Source organism: Mustela nigripes, chromosome 12 (assembly GCF_022355385.1).
Source record: "Mustela nigripes isolate SB6536 chromosome 12, MUSNIG.SB6536, whole genome shotgun sequence".
NCBI lineage: Eukaryota > Metazoa > Chordata > Mammalia > Carnivora > Mustelidae > Mustela > Mustela nigripes.
In genome coordinates, this window is record NC_081568.1 from 143,344,330 (window position 1) to 143,364,455 (window position 20,126).

The window sequence follows — 20,126 nt, forward strand, 5'->3', positions numbered from 1 at the left end:
TGTTTGCCGTTGGCTCACAGGAGGAGAGAATGGGTATTAGAAGCTCTTGAGACAATGATTTCCCTTGACTGTTATTACTCTAAGAAGCGGTAAGCCCTGTTGTTTACAAGAGGAAAGCTACCGAATTCTTCAGAAAACAGAACCTGGCAGCCCATCTTCGGGGCAGAATGATGAGGTGCAGGAGTGTGATGGAGAAGCCAGTCTTCGGGAACAATCACGTGAGGGAATCCAGCTGCGCTTGTATGGTCTCCAGCTATTTAGACAGAGGAAACGAGAGAAAAGTTGCTGAAAGGCGAGAAATGCCTATGTGTTTGCCGTTGGCTCACAGGAGGAGAGAATGGGTATTAGAAGCTCTTGAGACAATGATTTCCCTTGACTGTTATTACTCTAAGAAGCGGTAAGCCCTGTTGTTTACAAGAGGAAAGCTACCGAATTCTTCAGAAAACAGAACCTGGCAGCCCATCTTCGGGGCAGAATGATGAGGTGCAGGAGTGTGATGGAGAAGCCAGTCTTCGGGAACAATCACGTGAGGGAATCCAGCTGCGCTTGTATGGTCTCCAGCTATTTAGACAGAGGAAACGAGAGAAAAGTTGCTGAAAGGCGAGAAATGCCTATGAAGGGCTGCTCAGAAACTTGCCGAGGGGAGGGACAGATCGGCAGCAGCAACCACGCATGTTACATCCATTCGCACAGCAACAGATTCACCATGTAGGAAAGTTTTCTTTTCATAAGAAGATATTAGAATTCATGGCTGTGGTCTACGTTTTCCAATGAGTCAAGGAAGATTTCTAAATTTGACTCTTTGAAATACCCCCGGCTGCTTTAATATAAATGTTCACTACAGGGAGCGCCTGGGTGGCTCAGTGGGTTGGGCCGCTGCCTTCAGCTTAGGTCAGGGATCGAGTCTCGCATCGGGCTCTCTGCTCGGCAGGGAGCCTGCTTCTCTCTCTCTCTCTCTCTCTCTCTGTCTGTCTGCCTCTCTCTCTCTGCCTGCCTCTCTGCCTACTCGTGATCTCTCTCTGTCAAATAAATAAATAAAATCTTTAAAAATAAAAAAAAAATAAATGTTCACTACATAAGACTTTTGAAGGGGGAGTTGAGGGGGGAGTGCATCTTCCTGGCTCACAAAGTCAGGATTTGGAAAGAAACAAGGACATTCACTCAAAGATAAAACTTCACAGGCCTGGCACCTCCCTTTCCTTTTGGGCCCGGAAATTAAAATATTTAATGTTAAATATACCTAAAGTGCCAGTGTGGCTAGGTATCACATAGTTCATTACTGAATGCTTTGCTTTAAAGTAACAATCCTATTGCTTTAATTAAAACCATTTCCACTTTCTTCCTGATTTAGTATGTCAGATTCTCTTCGTCTCGGCAATGCTTCCTGCCGTGAAACATACGGTGTTTACAAGGGATGTTTAAAGAACTTCGCTCCGTAATAGGTCATTTAAAAATAAGAATTCATAAAAAGAAGGCAACATTATGTAAAACCCCACATAGCAGAAATTATTTTAAAAATACAGACCTTGTTATAGAAATCAAACAACTCCTTGTGACTGAATTCCACAAGAACTTTCTCCATGCTCTGTATGGAAGAAGAAGAAAGAAGAATGAATTTAGTTGTATCCAATGTTCACTCCAGTTTTTTCTTTCTGGATAGCCCCAGAATATGCCCTATTATTTTGTGAGTAGTTTAAAAAAAAATACTTGCCTGCTTCACTCAACCCCACTGTTCTAGAACTCACAGACGCGCTTAATGACACTCCACTTTAGCAAAAGGTTTCAACTCTACAGGAACATCTGTTCTTTAAGTTGCCTCCACAAAGGTTAATAAAATAGAAGCCAGTAAGAGAACAATTTCATTCTCTATTTTTTTTCAAGATAGAGATAATATACGAGATTGTATTTCATCTTTCTCAGCAGTCCATTTGGAATCTAGCAAATATCATTACGCAAAGACACTGGAGGCGGCCTATCTGATTGAACTCATCCAGCCATTAATGCCTCCCGTCAGCACAGCTGCTGCCTCCAAGCATTAATCTAGCAGTTATGATCTTAACATGCTGAGATGGTTACCTTTTTTAAGGTACAGACTCAGCAAAAGTTCACAATTAACATGACAGCTTCAAAGCGAAGACTTAACCAAGCTCCTTCTTTCCCTCAGATGTGACAGGGGAACCTTCGTGGGAGCTGTGGGTGCTGAGGGACACTGGGCACGTCTGCATGATGGCGCAGCAGCGTGCAATGAAGGTCTAGCCCCTTGCAACCTGCTTTGGAATGACCTTGTAAACTAAGGGAACACTCGAAGTAGCTCCTGAAGATTGGTCAAATGTGTTTGTTTTATTCAAGGTACTTCTGGCAAGTGCAAGTTAATGAGGAGAGAGAATGCCAAGAATGGGCAACACTGTTGTGCTCACAGGACATCAAACGGGCACCATGAACTGAAGAGTGGACAAAGGTTGAAAACAGACATGAATTCATGTACTTCATTGCTTGTGGTCATTTCCAACATTCTCTTAATTCTACTTCTGTTTCTATGGCTACTTTTTTCTTTGTTTTATCTGTTTTAATGGTTTCCATTTCTACTTACAAAGCCAACATTTCCAAAACAAAGTATCTCCAGCTAACTGAGGAGAGTCAGTGGGGCTGTGTTTAGATGTGGCACCTCCCTTCTCAAGAAGCCAAGGCATAGAGGATTAAATTCACACTTTTTCTTTGCTCTTGTAACACCTACCTAAGTAGTTAAGCTTTAAAATGAATCAAGAAGCAGATCTGCCTTAAAGCCTGTTCCTTTAGGAAGGAGAAAAAAGTAGCAGGCTAACTGACACACATCATTGAACCTTCAAAGGTTGAAATCAGCATTATCTAGCAGTGCTATATTTCCTCCCAGCAGTTAAAGGGAAAAGACAGGCCTCAGTTTACCCTGTGGAAAAGCAAGGCAAGTTCATTACTCTCTCACCAATCCAACGGTGGGGTGGGTGGGAGAGAATAAAGAACTGAATCAGTTTGTGAACAACTTGATTTGCTGTACAAACACCCGGGGGTCGTTGCCAAGCTGGGTTCTTGGATCCTGAATTCTGCTTTGTTTCAAGTTAGTATTTTCTAAAAGGCGGCACTGAGGAAAGGGAAGGAAGGTGACTTTGAAAACATACTTCCTAAAATATCAACAGCTGAAATAATGTATGCCAATGTGCACCTGCGTGTGTGTGTGTGTGCGCGCGTGTGTGTGTTTATACGGCAGAGCTATGTATATAAATTCAGTGTCTTGCTTTACTGAAATACTTAGCCCCAAGAAGGGAAAATGTTGATACCCGAGATAAAATATGCAAAGAACTAATGCCAATGTCTGGCAGGTATAATCACTGATAGCTATTATCATGATCTTTTCCCATTCAACCCGCAGTGACTTAGGGAAGACCGTGAAAATATGGGAGAATACAGAAATGGCTTTAAGTGTTCCATGTCATGTGTACAGAGATTATTCTTAGAATTTAAGAATCTACGTTTACCCAAGGGGTGGGCAAGGGCAGTTGTTTAAGGAGGGTAACGATGGAACTTAGACAGATATGTAGGACAAAAAGGAAAGGGGGACTGGTTAAGAGCCAAGTCCTCACATTGTCACACTCTGACATGACACCCCAGAGAGCCCAAGAATTCTAAATCCAAATCTCGCCCGCCAGGACATTACTTAAGGTGTATTATCAAGAAAGCAGTATAGGTTGCACTTACTCAGTAGTTTGGTAACTTTATTTATGACTTTACATTTAGATATATGGCCCAAGGCCTCCATATTTACTCCTGTTTTAGGTCCCATAAATATTAGGAATGGGTGTGATCAAAATCCCTCCTTGGACCATGACATTTTTAAGAGGAAAACACACTCTGAGCCTTCTTTGAGAATTTAACTAGAAAGTCACAAATCTGCTTTATCAAACCACAGTCAACTCTCTAGCTTCATTTCTCTTCAGAAAATGTATGGAAGGTTCAGTTCACTAAGGAGGCTTGTTTTCGAAAAACTCTTCAGTTTTATGTCTGGACACAAATCAGTGGCCGTCTAGACCCAACAAGGATATAAGTGCATTAAGTTTAATAAGAGTCCAATTATTAGTATTTCAGGGGTGCCTGGCCTTGGATTGTCTAGCTCTAACACTCTGGGCCTCTGACTCAACTCATAGTTCATTAGTATCTTTGTTAAGGGAAGAAGAGAAAATAAAACTGATATTCAAACCAGTGACATCTCAACTATCAGTCCCAACTCTAACAACAAGCTTTCAGGAGGAAGATGCAAAAAATCCTGGCTACAGTTTTATAGGCTATATTTGACGATGGGCTTAATTATCCATGTGCTGTCTATCACTGTCAATAGATGATGAGACTTGACTATTTGGTCCTGTTTTTTTTTTTTTTCCTCCCAAAGAGTCAAAAAGATAAGTCTGGACAATAAACAATAAACTGTAGCCTACTATGTCATACTAAATAAGAAGAGAAATATCTTAGTGACAAAAAATGATAGTTGCAAGTAATCAAAATGCACTGTCATTTTGTCAATCATATGTCAAAAGTATTTTCAACTTGGACTACAGACCTCTAATCACTTGGTGAAAGAAAATAATACATGTATTTTTTTATGTACAGGTATATATAGATATATCTTAGGTAGTACTGTATTTCACTTTTTACAAAGTCAAATGTTTAGGGAAAAAGTTTATGGGAATATTACATCCCCATTCTTCCAGGAATCAGATACAAGCAATATTTTTATACAAGGCAAATTGCATTTTAAGTTGAAAGAATTTTTTTTTTTTAAGGTAATTCTAACAGAGAGTTTATACTGTCTTCCAAGGGAATATAATGACTAGGCAAGTACTAAAAATTATTTCTGGGAGGGCTGTTCACTGCATGTGTGTTTAAAGGAATATCAATGGATACTACTGGCTATTAACCAAAACTCATGGGTAACACTTCATAGATCTGATAAAAAAGGAAGAAAAAGTAAACTCAGACATAAAGGAAGAAAATGAGAGTAATATAATAATAGTAGGGGTTTCAGCACCCCAATGACTTCAATGGATAGATCATTCAGACAGAAAATCAATGAGGAAACAGTAGCCTTAGCTGACACATAGGACCACATGGACTTAACAGACATATACAGAACATTCCATCCAAGAGCAGAATACATATTCTTCTCAAGTGCACATGGAACATGCTGCAGGAAAGGTTACATGTTAGGTCACAAAACAAGTCTTAATAAATTTAAGAAGATGGAAATCATATCAAGCATCGTTTGCTACCCTAGAGGTATGAAAATAAAATCAATCACAAGAAGAAAGCTGGAAAAACTGAAAACATGTGGAGGCTAAACAATATGCTAATAAATAAATAATGGGTTAACAGAAAAAAAAAAATACCTCGAGACAAATAAAAATGGGAACACAACAGTTCAAAATCTATGGGATATAGCAAAAATACACCTAAGAGGGAAGTTTATGGCACTACAGAGCCACCTTAAGAAAAAAAAAAAAACCAACTCAGACAACCTAACTTTACACCTAAAGGAATGAGAAAAAGAATAAGTAAAACCAAAGTTAGTAGAAGAAAGGAAATAATAAAGGTAAGAGTGGATATAAGTGAAACAGAGACAAAAAAAAATCAATGAAACTAAGAGCTAGTTCTTTGAAAATATAAACAAAAGTGCTAAACCTTTAGCCAGACCTGTCAAGGAAAAAAAAAAGAAAGAGAGAGGGCCCAAATAAAATCAGAAATGGGAGAAGAGAAATTATAACCAATACCATAGAAATACAAAGGATCATAAGGCAGTACTACAAAAAAAATTACATGCCAACAAATGGGATAACCTAGAAGAAATGAATAAATTCCTATAAACACACAATCTTTCAAGACTGAGTCCAGAAGATACAGAAAATCTGAACACAATGATGACTAGTAATGAAGTTCAATCAGTAATAAAAAAAAAAAAATCCCAACAAACAAATCTTAGACCATCCTCACAGGTATATTCATAAAAGATTTCAACTGGAGTTAATACCTATCCTTCTCAAACTATCCCAAAAGACTGAAGAAGAAGGAATGCTTCCAGACTCATCCTATGAGGCCAGAATTACCCAGATACCAAAAGCAGAGAAAGTGACCATAAAAAAAGAAAACTGCAGGAGAATATCTTCAAGGAAGATTGATGCAAAAATCCTCAACAAAATATGAGCAAACTGAACTCAACCACACATTAAAAGGATTGATCATACACTACAATCAGGTAGAACATATTCCAAAAATGCAAAGACAGTTCAACACCCACAAATTCATCAATGTGATACATCAAACTAACAGAAAGGATAAAAATGATACGATCATCTCAACAGATGCAGAATTTTATCAAATGCAATACACGGTTATGATAAAAACTCTCGACAGCGTGGATATAGAAGGAATGTACCTAAGACAGACCCACAGCTAACATCCTACTCGGTGGTGGAAGGCTGACAGCTTTCTTTTCCTCTAAGGTCAGTACAAAGACAAGGATGCCACTCTCACCACTTTTTATTCAACATAGTTCTGGAAGTCTTAGCCATAGTAACTGCATAAGAGAAAGAAACAAAAGGCACTCAAATTGGAAAGGAAGATGTAAAAGTGTGCAGATGACATGATACTAGATACAGAGAACCTTAAAGACTCCGCCAAAAAACTATTAGAACTAAAAAATTCCATAAAGTTGAAGGATACAAAGTTAAAACACACAAATCTGTGACACTTCTATGCAATTACAACAAATTATCAGAAAGAGAAATTTTAAAAACAATATTACTCACAGTTGCATCAAAAAGAATAAAATATGTAGGAATAAATTTAACCAAGGAGGTAAAAGACCTCTACTCAAAAAACTACAAGACATTGATGAAAGAAACTGAGATGACACAAACAAATGAAAGATATTCTGTGCTCAAGGATTAGAACTAATATTGTTAAAATGCTAGTATCACCCCAAACAGTCACAGATTCAATGCAATCCCCACTGAAAACCAATAGCATCTTTCACAGAAATAGAACAAACAATCCTAAAGTTCGTATAGAATCAAAATAATTTAAAGGAATCTTGAAAAAGAATAACAAAACTGGAGGTATGACAATCCCAGATATCAAGATGTAATACAAAGCTGTTGTCATCAAAACAGTATAGTACTGGTGCATACACACACACACACACACACACACACACACACACACGCGCGAGCACGCGCACACTAGAAATCAACAGAACAGAGAGGCCAGAAATAAACCTATGCTTATATAGTCAATCCATCTTCAAAAAAAGGAGGCAAGAACATACTGTTGGGTCCATGGTCAAAGGAGCGAGACTGATACAAAGCGAAGGTCAAGCAAGGCTTTATTTCGCACTAAGCATTGAGAATCAAACTGTCTGGCCAGGGCCGTCTCTTGCAAAGAGGCAACCTCTCTCTGTCTTACAGACTAGCTTTTAAGGGCAAAGGCCATGTTGTGGGCCTGGCCATGCACAGGTGGCCAATGAGATTTTAACACAGAGAAAGTGCACAGTGCTGCTAGGTCACACATAAGTGACCAATTGAATTACAATTTACCCTTGTAGATACTTGAATTAGCCTATCACCTTGGTCAGAATAGGCACCCAAAGGGCGGTGCCCATACTCCTTGGTAGCTAGGGAGACAGTATGCGCGACCCCCCCCCCCCCCCCCCACTGACTGAATACCTCCACCCCGCCTGACCCACCCTTGTACTTGGGCTTTGTTACCTGGGACTGGTTTCGGGGACTTGTTCTTAAGTAAGTTCTGTGGGCTGGGCGGGGTGGGGGTGGGTGGGGGTGGTGCAGCAGGGTCAGGATGGAGCTGCTCTGGCTAAATAGGCCCTTACACATACCATGGGAAAAAGTTTCTTCAATAAATGTAGCTGGACAGCTACATGTGAAAGAATAAAACTGGACCACTTTCTTTCACTGTATACAAACATACACTCAAAACCAACTAAAGACTTAAGTTTAAGAACAGAAACCCTGAAACTACTGGAAGAAAACACGGGCAATAAGCTTTCTGATGTCAGTCTGAACAAGACTGTTTTGGATCTGTCTCCCCAGGAAAGGGCAATAAAAGCAGAAGTAAACAAATGAGACTACATCAAATTAAAAAGCTTTCGTATGGTAAAGGAAGCCATCAACAAAACAAAAAAGCAAATTACTGAAGGAAAGAAGATATTTGTAAATGATACAACTGATAGTGAGTTAATTACCAAAATATATAAAAAATTTCACACAACTCAATAGGAAAAAACCCCAAACAACATGAATAGGAAACAAGCAGAGGAACGGAACAGACATTTCTCCAGAGACTTACAGAAGGCCAACAGACAGACATATGAAAAGGTGCCCAACATCACTCATCATCAGGAAAATGCAAAACCAAACCACAGTGACGTATCATCTCACGACTTGTCAGAATGGCTGTTAACAAAAGGACAAGAAATAACAAGTGCTGGCAAGAATGGAGAGAAAAGGGAACTCCCCTGCGCTGTTGGTGGAAATATAAATTGGTGCAGCCATTATGGAAAACAGTAGGAAGGTTCTTCAAAAAATTAAAATAGGACTACCATATGTTTCAGCAATTCGATCTCTGGGTATTTATGAAAACAAAAACAAAACAAAAAACAACCAACAAATCACCAATCTGAAGAGATACATGCGCACCTATGTCCACTGCAGCATTATCTGTAATAGCCAAGATATGGAAGCAACGTAAATGTCCATCAATGGATGAATGGATAGAGAAGATATGGTATATATAAATATAATGGAATATTAATCATAAAAGAGAATGAAACCTTGCTATTCGTGACAACATGGTATATGTAGAGGGTATTATGCTAAGTCAAGTAAGTCAAACAGAGAAAGACAAGTACTGTATATTTTCCCTTATAAGGGGAATACAGAAAACAAATGAACCAACAAAACAAAGCAGAAACAGACTCATAGATAACAGGGAACAATCTGGCGGTGGCCAGAGGGGAAAGGGGTGGGGGGACAAGTGAAACAGGGAAAAAGGATTAAAAGGTATAAACTTCCATTTATAAAATAAGTAAGAAATAGGAATACTATGTACAGCACAGGGAATATAGTTAATAATATTTAACAATTATATATGGTCACAGTTGGTAGCTAGTTTATCACAGTGATCACCTTGTAATGCACATAAATGCACTTTACATCTGAAGCTAAAGTTGACCCTTGAACAACATGGGACTTAGGGCAGCAGGCCCCCATATAATTGAAAATCCACATGTAACATTTAACTCTGACCAAACTTAACTACTAATAGCCCACTGATGACCAGAAGCCTTACAGATAACATAATTAATACATATTCTGTTGATTAATACATATTGATCAATTGATTAATACATACTGATTGATTAATACATATTCTCTGTAAGTTGATTAATACATATTCTGTAAGTTACATGAATTAGATACTGTTTTTACTTTATATACTGTTTATACTTATCATAAAGTAAGCTACAAAAAAGAAAATATCATTAAGAAAATCATAAGGAAGAGAAAATGCATTTACAGTGCTGTATTAATGGAAAAAAAAAAATCCATGTATAAGTGGACCCGTCTGGTTCAAACCCAGACTGTCCAAGGGTTACCTGTAGTATAATATTGCACACCACATATACTTTAAGAAAAAGTAAAGAAAAAGAAAATTCACCCTAGGGCTTTAGCTGTAATGGATAACTCCTAGGAAAACTCTTTTAGATGTGGATCACACAGGTCTCACAAAAATTGTAAGGTTATTTGTGTTTATATCATTCCTTCTTCCTATAAATGTAAACAACATGAAATTCCATAAGTGTGCTTTTATTTATTATATTTTTTTCCCAAAAGATTTTATTTATTTATTTGATAGATAGAGAGAGCAGGAGAGGAGAGAGATCAGTGGGAGAAGCAGACTCCCTGCTGAGCAGGGAGCCTGACAGAGAATTGGATCCTGGAATTCCAGGACTGTGACCTGAGCCGAAAGCAGTGGCTCAACCAACGGAGCCACCCAGGCAACCCCATAACTATGCTTTTAAATAAAAGCATTATAGTTGTTTTTCACACACACACACAAAATAGGGTCACAAAGTAGGGAAAGAGCCCAAATGTCCACAGACTGATGAATGGGTAAAGAAGTTGCTATATGTATATATATGATGGAATATTACTCAGCCATCAGAAAGAATGAAATCTTGCCATTTGCAAGGACATGGATTATAAGGACCTATTTTAGCCAGAACACTTCCATCCAGGTTAAACAATAACCTTGTTGTTTAACCCTTCAACTGTCCCTGCCCCGCTTTCCCCAGGGGACTTACTCAAAAACAAGTCCCAGAAACCAGCCCCAGGTAACAAAGCCCAAATACAAGAGTGGGTCAGGCCAGGTGGAGACATCCCATCAGATGTGGGGGGCGGCGCATAATGTCTCCCTAGTTACCAAGGAGTATGGGCCCTGCCCTTTGGGAGCCTTTTGGGCACCAATTCTGATGAAGGTGATAGGCTGGTTCAAATATCTACTAGGGTAAATTATAATTCAATTGGTCACTTACGTATGACCTAACATGACTGTGCAGCTTTCTCTGTGTGTTACAATCTCTTGGCCACCTGTGCATGGCCAGGCCCAACCACATGGCCTTTGCCCTTAAAAGCTAGTCTGTGAAGCAGAGAAAGGTCGCCCTCTCTGTAAGAGGCGCGGCCCTGGCTGGTCAGTCTGATTCTTGATGCTTGGCGTGAAATAAAGCTTTGCTTCATCTTTGCTTTGTATCAGTCTCGCTCCTTTAATCACGGACCCATTATTGGGGGACCTAACAAGATGAAGCTAGAGGGTATTATCCTAAGCAAAATACATCAGTCAGAGAAAGACAAATACCGCATGATTTCACTCATATGCAAAATTGAAGAAAGAAGACAGTTGAACTATATGTGAAGGGGGAAAAGAAAAGGAGAGAGGGTAACAAGCCGTAAGAGACTCATGACAATAGAGAACAAACTGAGGGGAGATGGAGGGAGCTGGGTGGGGGATGGGCTAGACGGCAGATGGGTAGTAAGGAGGGCACTTGTTCTGATGATCCCTGGGTGTTATATGTAAGTGATGAGTCACTGAATTCTACTCCAGAAACCAATATTGTACTGTATGTTAACTAAAATTTCAATTAAAAAAGAAAGAAAGAATTACTCAATTAGAAAAGTAAAAAATAAAGAATAGGCTCATATGATTTTATGTATTCTGGAAGTCCTGCCACTGGTAATCACTTATATTACCTGACACAGATATCACCTACAAAACCTCAGATTAATTTTAAAACAGTCCAAGGAGGTAGGCATGCCATAAAATATTTGTCTTTAACAGATGAGCACATGGAGGCACACTGTGGTAAGAAAACCACCTAAGGAAAACAACCATGTAACAATGGACAATGAACTAGAAGGGTCAGAGCAGGAAATTAAGGGTTATCCAGAACTGTATGTGAGATAAAGTATGGATAGCTTTCAGTAGGTAAATGTTACTAGAGAAAAAAGGAAGTAATTTAACAATACCCAACCACGTCAAGATACTACTATACACTCTCTTCCAAGTAAATGAAGACTTTCTTAAACATTAAAAGGGAAGTCAGTAAGAAAGATAGTTTTTTGGTGTTATTTTGCTTTGTTGTTATTGTGTGGCTAGGGGTGAGGAGTGTGGGTCATGTGTCCTGAGTCATCCACACTACTGCATGCCCTTTTTGGAGACAAAAGTGCTCGTACCCCAACGTGCTTTGGACACTACTATAAGTGATACCTGCTCATGTGAGAACAGACCAGAATAATATTTTTCTTAGTTTGACACAATCTTCTCTAATCTAACTTAAAAAGTTTTAATTCCCCTAAGACTCTTCCCACCAAAAAACAAACAAAAACAAAAACAAAAACAAAACCCAAACCTCTCTGTACTCCAACCAAACTGTTGTACTCATTATTTCCCAAATATCCCACACTTTCCTGCCAGTTTTTATTCATCTCCTTCCAGATGGAGTGTAATTCTAAGTGGTAAGATAAAATGAAAAAGCTAAAAGAAAATATACTTGAATTTCTCCATAACCCTGGAGTATATAAAGACTCCCTTAAAATGACAAGAAAATACGCTAACCATATAACCTTTAGTTGGCAAAGAAGCTGCTAGTAAATTAACTATAAAGAAAATGACTGATAAGTGAGAATATATTAAAATCTAGAACTTCCACTCATCAAGTCACATCATCAAAAGACTAAAAGGAAAGCTAGAGACTCATAGCCAGAATACACAAAAATGCCCACAAATCAATAAAAAAGAGCAAAACGGAGATGAAAAAGGGATAAGAACATATACACAGTCATTGCATTGTACACCTAAAACTAATACCATGTTGTGTCAATTACACTTCATGAAAAGACAAAAAGAAAGCCACATGAGTGGTGGTGTTTGGCTGGTGTGAAGGAGCAAACTATCAGGAGACTCACATGATGTTAGATGGGATTGTGAAGAGGGGATCCAGCTAATGTGTTGATCTCCAAGCCTGCCTCTGGTGGAATACAAGTGGGAAAGAACCTAAAAATTATGGACAGCCCTCCTCTTGGTGGATTTCCTAGCAGTTTCCCCAGGAGAGAGGGGGTACTCCAGGTTGATCAGGATCACTCTGGCATGACAGCCTTGCTCTGATTTAGAAAAAGAAAAAGGAAAAAAAAAAAATAAAGAAGACAAGAGACTTGAATAGTCATTTTACAAAAGATGTCCAACAGCCAAAATGAATTGAAAATATATTAGCAACCATACTGCTGCAAGGCATGAAAACCTGTGTAACTACTCTGAAAACTCGTCTGGTATTATTTACTAAAGCTGAAAACATGAATGCCTTTTGACCCCAAATTCACTCCTAAGTATTAGTATCATGTTCAACTGAAATATACACATTTGGACACCAGGAGACAAGAATATTGAGAACACCAATATTCCAAAAAACCAAAAAATGGAAGTAACCATTCTTTCAGTGGAAGAATACATAAATTATAGTATGGGAATACAATGGATGGTTATACAGACATGAAAATAAGCTATAGCTAAATATGACATAATGCATGACTCCCAAATATCTAAATGTCAGAGAAAGGCACAGAAGACACATATTGATTGGGTTCATTTATATCGGGATTTAAAAAACAACAGTTTTAAAAAGGTTTTAGAGGGGCGCCTGGGTGGTGGTGTTTGGCTGGTGTGAAGGAGGGTTAAAGCCTCTGCCTTCGGCTCAGGTCATGATCCTAGGGTCCTGGGATCGAGCCCCGCATCGGGCTCTCTGCTCAGTGGGGAGCCTGCTTTCTCCCCATCTCTGCCTGCCTCTCTGCCCACTTGTGAGCTCTGTCAAATAAATAAATAAAACCTTAAAAAAAAAAAAAAGAAGATGGCACTGCTAGGTGTTAAATTCATTCTTTCATTTTTATTCAATACATACAGATTAAATACCTACAAGTCTTGGTCTAGACAGTAGTCTACATACACTTAAGGAGAGACGGAGACAAAAATGCCCCTCCCTCTAGTTAATAAGAGCGACAACAAACAAGATTTGTAACAATAACACCACCAACAATAACAACCCACATAATACGTGTGGAATGTCTGTTGGTGTTTGGTGTTAGGAAGAAATAATAAAGCAGGGAAAGGGGATGTTTGTCTGGAGGTGGGTAAGTGGAGATTCAGGGGTAGGTGGCCAGGAAAGATCTCACAGAGATGGTGATATCTCAGTTAAAATTTACAAGAAGTGAGAGAGGAAAAAGACAACCCATAGGACGGAAGAAAATACTTGCAAATCATTACCTAATAAGCATATAAAACCCGAAGATATAAAGAACTCCTATAATTCAACAACAAAAAGACAAGGCCAATTAAAAAAAAAGAAAGGCAAAGAACAGAACGAAGAAGATACACAAATGGTTAGGTAAGCACATGAAAGGAAAATCAACATCAGTCATTAGGGAAATGCAAATCAAAACTGCAATGAGATAACTCTTCATGCTTAGTAAGAAGGATATAATTGTGGGGGTAAGGACGAGAAAACCCAAGGTGAGGATATTATGAAATTGGATCCATATACATTGCTAGCAGGAATGGAAAATGGTGCAGTGGCTGTGGAAAATAGCATGGAATTCCTAAAAAAGTTAAATAAAGAATTACTGTATGACCTAGCAATTCCACTCCTGAATATATACCCAAAAGAAATGATGACAGGGACTGAAACAGATACCTATAAAAGAGTGTTTCTAGTATCTTCTCAACAGCTATGTAAGGCAATACGTAGACCTAACAGCAGTTAAGATTTTGACGAAAAGATGATAGCTGATGCAAAACCATAAGGAACATGGAAATGTTACTCAGAGTAGTGCATTTTACACATGTTTACTCCTCCCTCAACCATTAGTTTAGGCCCTGTTGTGGGCTGAGTTGTGTCTCCCCAAAATTCACTTTGAAATCCTAACCCCTGGTATGTCAAAATGTAATTGTATATAGCATTAAGGTCTTAGAGAGGTAATTAAGGTAAAAGAGTCATAGATGGGTCCAAGGCCAACATGACAGGTTTCCTTATAAAAAGAGGAGCTTAGCACCCAGAAGGAAGACCATGGGAAGACACTGGGAAACTATGGCCATCCATAAGCCAAGAAGAGGTCTTAGAAGAAACCAATCCTGTTGACATCTTGATCTCAAACTACAAACCTCCAGACTATGAGTAAGTAATTTTCTGTTACAAATGACCCGGTCTGATGTGCTCTGTTAGGGCAGCCCTAGCAAACTCAATAGGCCCCATCTTTTGGGATGGGCAGAAGAGAAGAGCTTTTTTCTAAGATCTATGGAAAGCCATTGGAGAGTTTTAAGTATAAGGATGATATAATTACATCTGCATATTAACAACTGCCCTTGGCTTTTATTTGTAAATCGAGTTGGCCAAACTGGATGCATTAGTCCGGGCCAGACACTGATCTGACCTAATGTGATGGCCATAGTGATAAAGTAGAAAGATATAAGATATGATTTAGAGGTGGTTAGAGATAGCACTTGGTGACAGATTGGAGTGAGGGTGTGTGTGCAGGAATAGAAGTAGTCAGAATGACTCTCAGCTCTCTGGCAAAAGAAACTGGATGGAGGAAGCAGAGGTAAGGAAATGCTAGAGAAGATCCAAAAAAGGAGCAAAACCAAGGGGGCAGTTTCAGACACAAGGAGCTCGATTATGTGAGATTTCTGAAAATACGTGTCTAAAAAGCCAAACAAGAGAAACATACTTGATATTTTGTTATGATATATTAATATTTAAAACAGTAAGAGTGGGGCACCTGGGTGACTCAGTCATTTAAGCTTCTGGCTCTTGATTTCAGCTCAGGTCATGACCTCAGCGTTGTGGGACCGAGTGCCCCTTTGGGCTCTGCACTCAGTGGGGAGTTGGCTTGAGGATTCTCTCCCTCTGCCCCTTCCCCTGCTCATGCTCCTTCCCTAAAATAAGTAAATATTTATTTATTAAGTAACTTAAATACAAAATTATCTCTGAAATAAATAAATCTCGAGCGCAGAGCTACTTAATATTCTCTCTAGGGCTGCCTGGATGGCGTAGTTGGTTAAGCAGCCAGCTTGATTGTGGCTCAGCTCATGATCTGGGGTCCTGGGATTGAGCCCTATGTGGGGCTCCATGCTCAGCAGAGAGTCTGCCTGAGAATTCTCTCCCTTTGTCCCTCCCCCCGCTTGTGCTCTCTCTCTAAACAGTCTTAAACAAAACAAAACAAAACAGAAAACTGCAGAGTGGATAGGATTGCCCAGGAAAAGAATGCAGTATGAGAAGAGAGGGAAGCCTGGGGCTGAGCCCCATGAAACTCCAGGATCTAGGGTAGGTGAGTGTTCCCTAAATGACAAGTACCACCAGGTTCACAAATTACGTTCAGAGAAATTAAGTGAAGAGCACCGACAGCTGCATGGTACTTGGAAATGTAGGGTGGGCATTTATTACATGGATCAAAATAATTTAGTGAGTTAGTATACAGGCAATAAAACTAGGCAGCTTATTTTCAAATATGTCTTCAATCTTCCATTTTCCAGTAAAACACATTAAAGTCACTAATATTATTAGGTAAACATATACAGACTAGAAGATTTACTCTCTTTCTTCTGCCTTCTACATATAAGATTACAACCAAGAACCCATTTAGGAAATTCATTACTTACATTGCCTAAGCTGGTCTCCTACACTAAAATCCAACTTAGACTTTCTGCATCCTTTCTGAACACACTGCAAAGTGAAAATGAGAGTACGAGATTAAAATTCTACCAACTTCTTAAAAGATAAGAAAGATGTATTTGTTCTGCCATTCCTTTTCATTTTTAATTTGTAGTCCCGTCTACAAGCACCTGGATGGGTATTAGCAAAATTCCCATGGAAATAAAAGCCAGTAAGGCCTTCAGAGAGGTCTAACTTGATGAAAGCTGACAGTAAAAATATCCTCTGCTTTCCCATTAGTTGGGAATTAGGAATACATACACATTTTCCAAGAGAGAAATGCATTAGCCCCTGCACAAATCACCCAAGTAAAAACAGCCTCTAAATAACACAAATATCAACTAGCTAAGAGTTAAACCAAATTTACACTGCTTAGTTGGGCTATCGGAATTAGAAATGATACAATTAGCTTTTCAACTAGGAAATCAGGAGGGAAGGATTCCAGTAAAAGAAAACGACCAATCTCATGTTCTGATTGAATCTAAAAATGCTTTGCTAGATACTCAAAGAGGAAGTTTTCTCCTTTTCAGTTACAGAAACGAAGGGCAAAGATAGTATGTAAATAATATTTCAAGCTCTACTGAATGCTGAATGGGCTTATAATACAAAAATCATTAGGCACCGTTTATTTAATAAATACACCTACAGATTATGTTCCCTCTAAGTATATGCAGGAAAAGGTAATTGTAAATACAGTCCAGTATCTCTATTTACTATTATTGCTCAAAAAAACCCCCCAAAAACAAAAAACAAAAAAACTAGGGATGAAATTTAAGCTCTCACCACAGACTGGAAAAAAAAAAAGCCCCACGAAATTCTACTGTTACATACAAGCATTAGCCATTTTTGTCGCCCATAAAATCTCATCAGTCAAGAAACATTACAGACTGCCAATACAATGACAAACAGAGAGGTGTATACCCTTGACCAAAGGTGGTCCTTCTCTAGGTAGGCTGGTTGCCCTTTACAGCTCCACCCCCAACGACAGGAAGAAGGTACATGGGACAAAAGGGAGGAAGGGATCCGCTGCCCGTCTGTCAGATCAGTGGGATCAATCCTGGCACCCAAAGGGGTGACAGATGTTACAACCAGCTCTGACTCATAGTATGCCAGCTTGGGAAGATGCGAGCACAAGCACCGTAGGTAGAGGGGAAGCAAATTTCCACTTTTCTCTGGAGCAGCTTGACTACATGACCTCCCGAGGTCCTTTTCCATTCAAGGTCTTGAAGATGTGGAAAGGCAAACCCATGCAAGCAGACTACACTGGTGAAGGGAGGTCGTGAAGAGAACCACAAAATGTCAGTAAGAGCGAGCTTTGGCAATAATCTAGTTCGACCCTTTTATTCAAAAGATGAGGCAGCTGGTCCCAGAGAGATGAACCAACAGGAAGTGTATAACGGGGAGACAAATCATTGTTCTTTCCACTGCAGTGTTACTAGGAGCTCTCAAGATAAAACAGTGCTCTCACCTGCAGATCAAGCTGATTTACAGAAAAAGTTCTCTCCATGAACTTGCACATTTACATCCCCTCTCTGAGTCTACACAGAAATACATAAAAGCGATGCTGAGGGTAAATATTTTGAGAAATAAGGCTGATGAGACACGAACATGTCTTAAGTAATGGAGAAATAATGTGGAGTTAAAGTCTTCAAACCTCAAAATTTTTCCAAAAAAAAAAAAAAAAGCTTATCTGTTTTAATTAAAAAAAAAAAAAAAAAAAAAAAGAGCCACTAGGAGTATTTCACAAAAGTAAACATTGCCATGTTTAAAATTCTAATTCCAAACAAACAAAAATATATCAGCCCAATGAATACAGTGCATCACAGAGACAGAGACAATCACTTGCACCTGACCATGAAGCTTATTTCTTTTTTTTTTTTCAAATATTTTATTTATTTATTTGACAGAGACAGAGATCACAAGTAGGCAAAGAGGCAGGCAGAGAGAGAGGAGGAAGCAGGCTCCCCGCTGAGCAGAGAGCCCGATGCGGGACTCGATCCCAGGACCCTGAGATCATGACCTGAGCCGAAGGCAGAGGCTTAACCCACTGAGCCACCCAGGCACCCCATGAAGCTTATTTCGATCGCTCCACCAAACCCAGTGATTCCAAAAGCTCTTTCTGAAAATAACTGCCTGGTCCAGTAGGTCCCAACATCTCCTGGGCATGGAGCGCCCTACTGCTGGAGGAGGGGAGAAGGCACACTGGAAACCTGAGCTGATACAAGGTGTGACAAAAGCTACAAAAGGACAATGGCAACAAAGAGATGTATAAGCCACAAAAGGCATTTTCCTCCAAATTATACATTTTCTTTTTTAAGTCTTTGAAAAATAGACAAAATGCTTGTCTATTTAAGAATGTAGGCAGTATATACAAAGCAAAACCAAATGTCATGCTTATTAGCAGAGCATTCAAGACTTGAAAATCTGGCCCCTGACTCCTCCTGTAGCCTTGAATTCTAGCCTCCTGTCCTCTCAATGCACCGTATGCACCAGCAGTACCAGCAAGCACTGCACACTGTCCTTTGGGTCTTTGTTCAAGCTGTTCTGTGTTGTCTTAGCAGCGCTCCCAATGGCTCTACCCATGCCTTCGCGTGTGTATGTGCATTTGGCTAGACCCCTTAATTCTCAACTCAGTTGATGTAACAGCCCCCCATGCATATCTTAATCACTGCCTTTCCTTACTACATGGGATGGAATGACCCATCTTTGTACGATAGATGGTAGGCTCTTCAAGGGCCGGGGGCTCTGCCTTCTTTAGGTAGACCAATAGCTAAGTACAGTACTGATCATAGTACTTAGTGACATACATGTTTATTGAGCTCAATTTTTTAAATCAATCAATCAATCAATCACTTAATTAATTAATTTTTGAGAGACAGCTCCTGCATGTGAGCAGGGGTGGGTGGGGCAGGAGAGGGAGAGAGAGAATCTCAAGCAGGATGCATGCCCAGGGTAGACCCTGAGATAGGGCTTAATCTTATGACCCTGAGATCATTACCTGAGCTGAAACCAAGAGCTGGATGCTCAATGGACTGAGCCCCCAACATGGCCCTTAACTAAGCTCAGTGTTAAGGTGGTTGCGGGGTACCTGGGTGGCTCCGTGGGTTAAGCCTCTGCCTTCGCCTCAGGTCATGATCCCAGGGTCTTGGGATCGAGCCCCGCATCGGGCTCTCTGCTCAGCAGGAAGCTTTCTTCCTCCTCTCTCTCTGCATGCCGCTCTGCCTACTTGTGATCTCTGTCAAATAAATAAATAAAATCTTAAAAAAAGAAAAAGAGAAGATGGGTGCTAAATTTAAATATGCCTTTTTTCTTTTAGTGAGAGTAATGATAGAGAGTATCAGAGTAATTGGATTTTGTCTAAATGGTAACAATATTTTCCAATCATACTATATAGTATTTGCCCCACTAATGGGGGGGGTCTCATAAGTCTTGTTTATTCAGTATATATGCGGATTACAAAGTACAGTTATTTATCTATAGATTCAAGCTAAGTAGTTAGCTTGAAAATTGGCTTTTCACACTTGAATGTCCCTAAGCTGGTGAAATCAGAATTTCAGGTTTTGCACATATTTAGCTAAAAACACGAGTTTACACCATCACGAGAACAACAAACCATCTTTAACCAGAAACCTTTACTCAATATAAAAATTGTCAAACTGTGCATGACACAGTGTCACAAAATGCTCCATCAGAGGTATCTACTTCGTCTGCTAGGACATTTAACCCGTTATCTGTATGTGCCCTTTTCATTCTGGCTAAAATATTACTTTGTTCTTACAGAGAC

General features: G+C 39.4%; 1 protein-coding gene across 4 annotated transcripts in view; it reads right to left on the reverse strand.

Moving 5' to 3' along the window:
- Nucleotides 1-314: 314 nt before the first annotated feature.
- COMMD10 (COMM domain containing 10) overlaps nt 315-20,126 on the reverse strand; it is a 199,442-nt gene continuing 179,630 nt past the window's right edge. For 3 of the 4 annotated variants that reach the window (XM_059416701.1, XM_059416700.1, XM_059416698.1), the window contains 2 exons: nt 1,526-1,585; nt 315-561 (listed from right to left, as the gene is read on the reverse strand). In XM_059416701.1, coding sequence (XP_059272684.1) covers nt 523-561; nt 1,526-1,585 — 99 coding nt within the window. In that variant the 3' untranslated portion in view covers nt 315-522. Of the gene's footprint in view, nt 562-1,525; nt 1,586-19,430; nt 19,578-20,126 lie in introns of those variants that run through there. The other variant, XM_059416699.1, reaches the window with a different exon arrangement.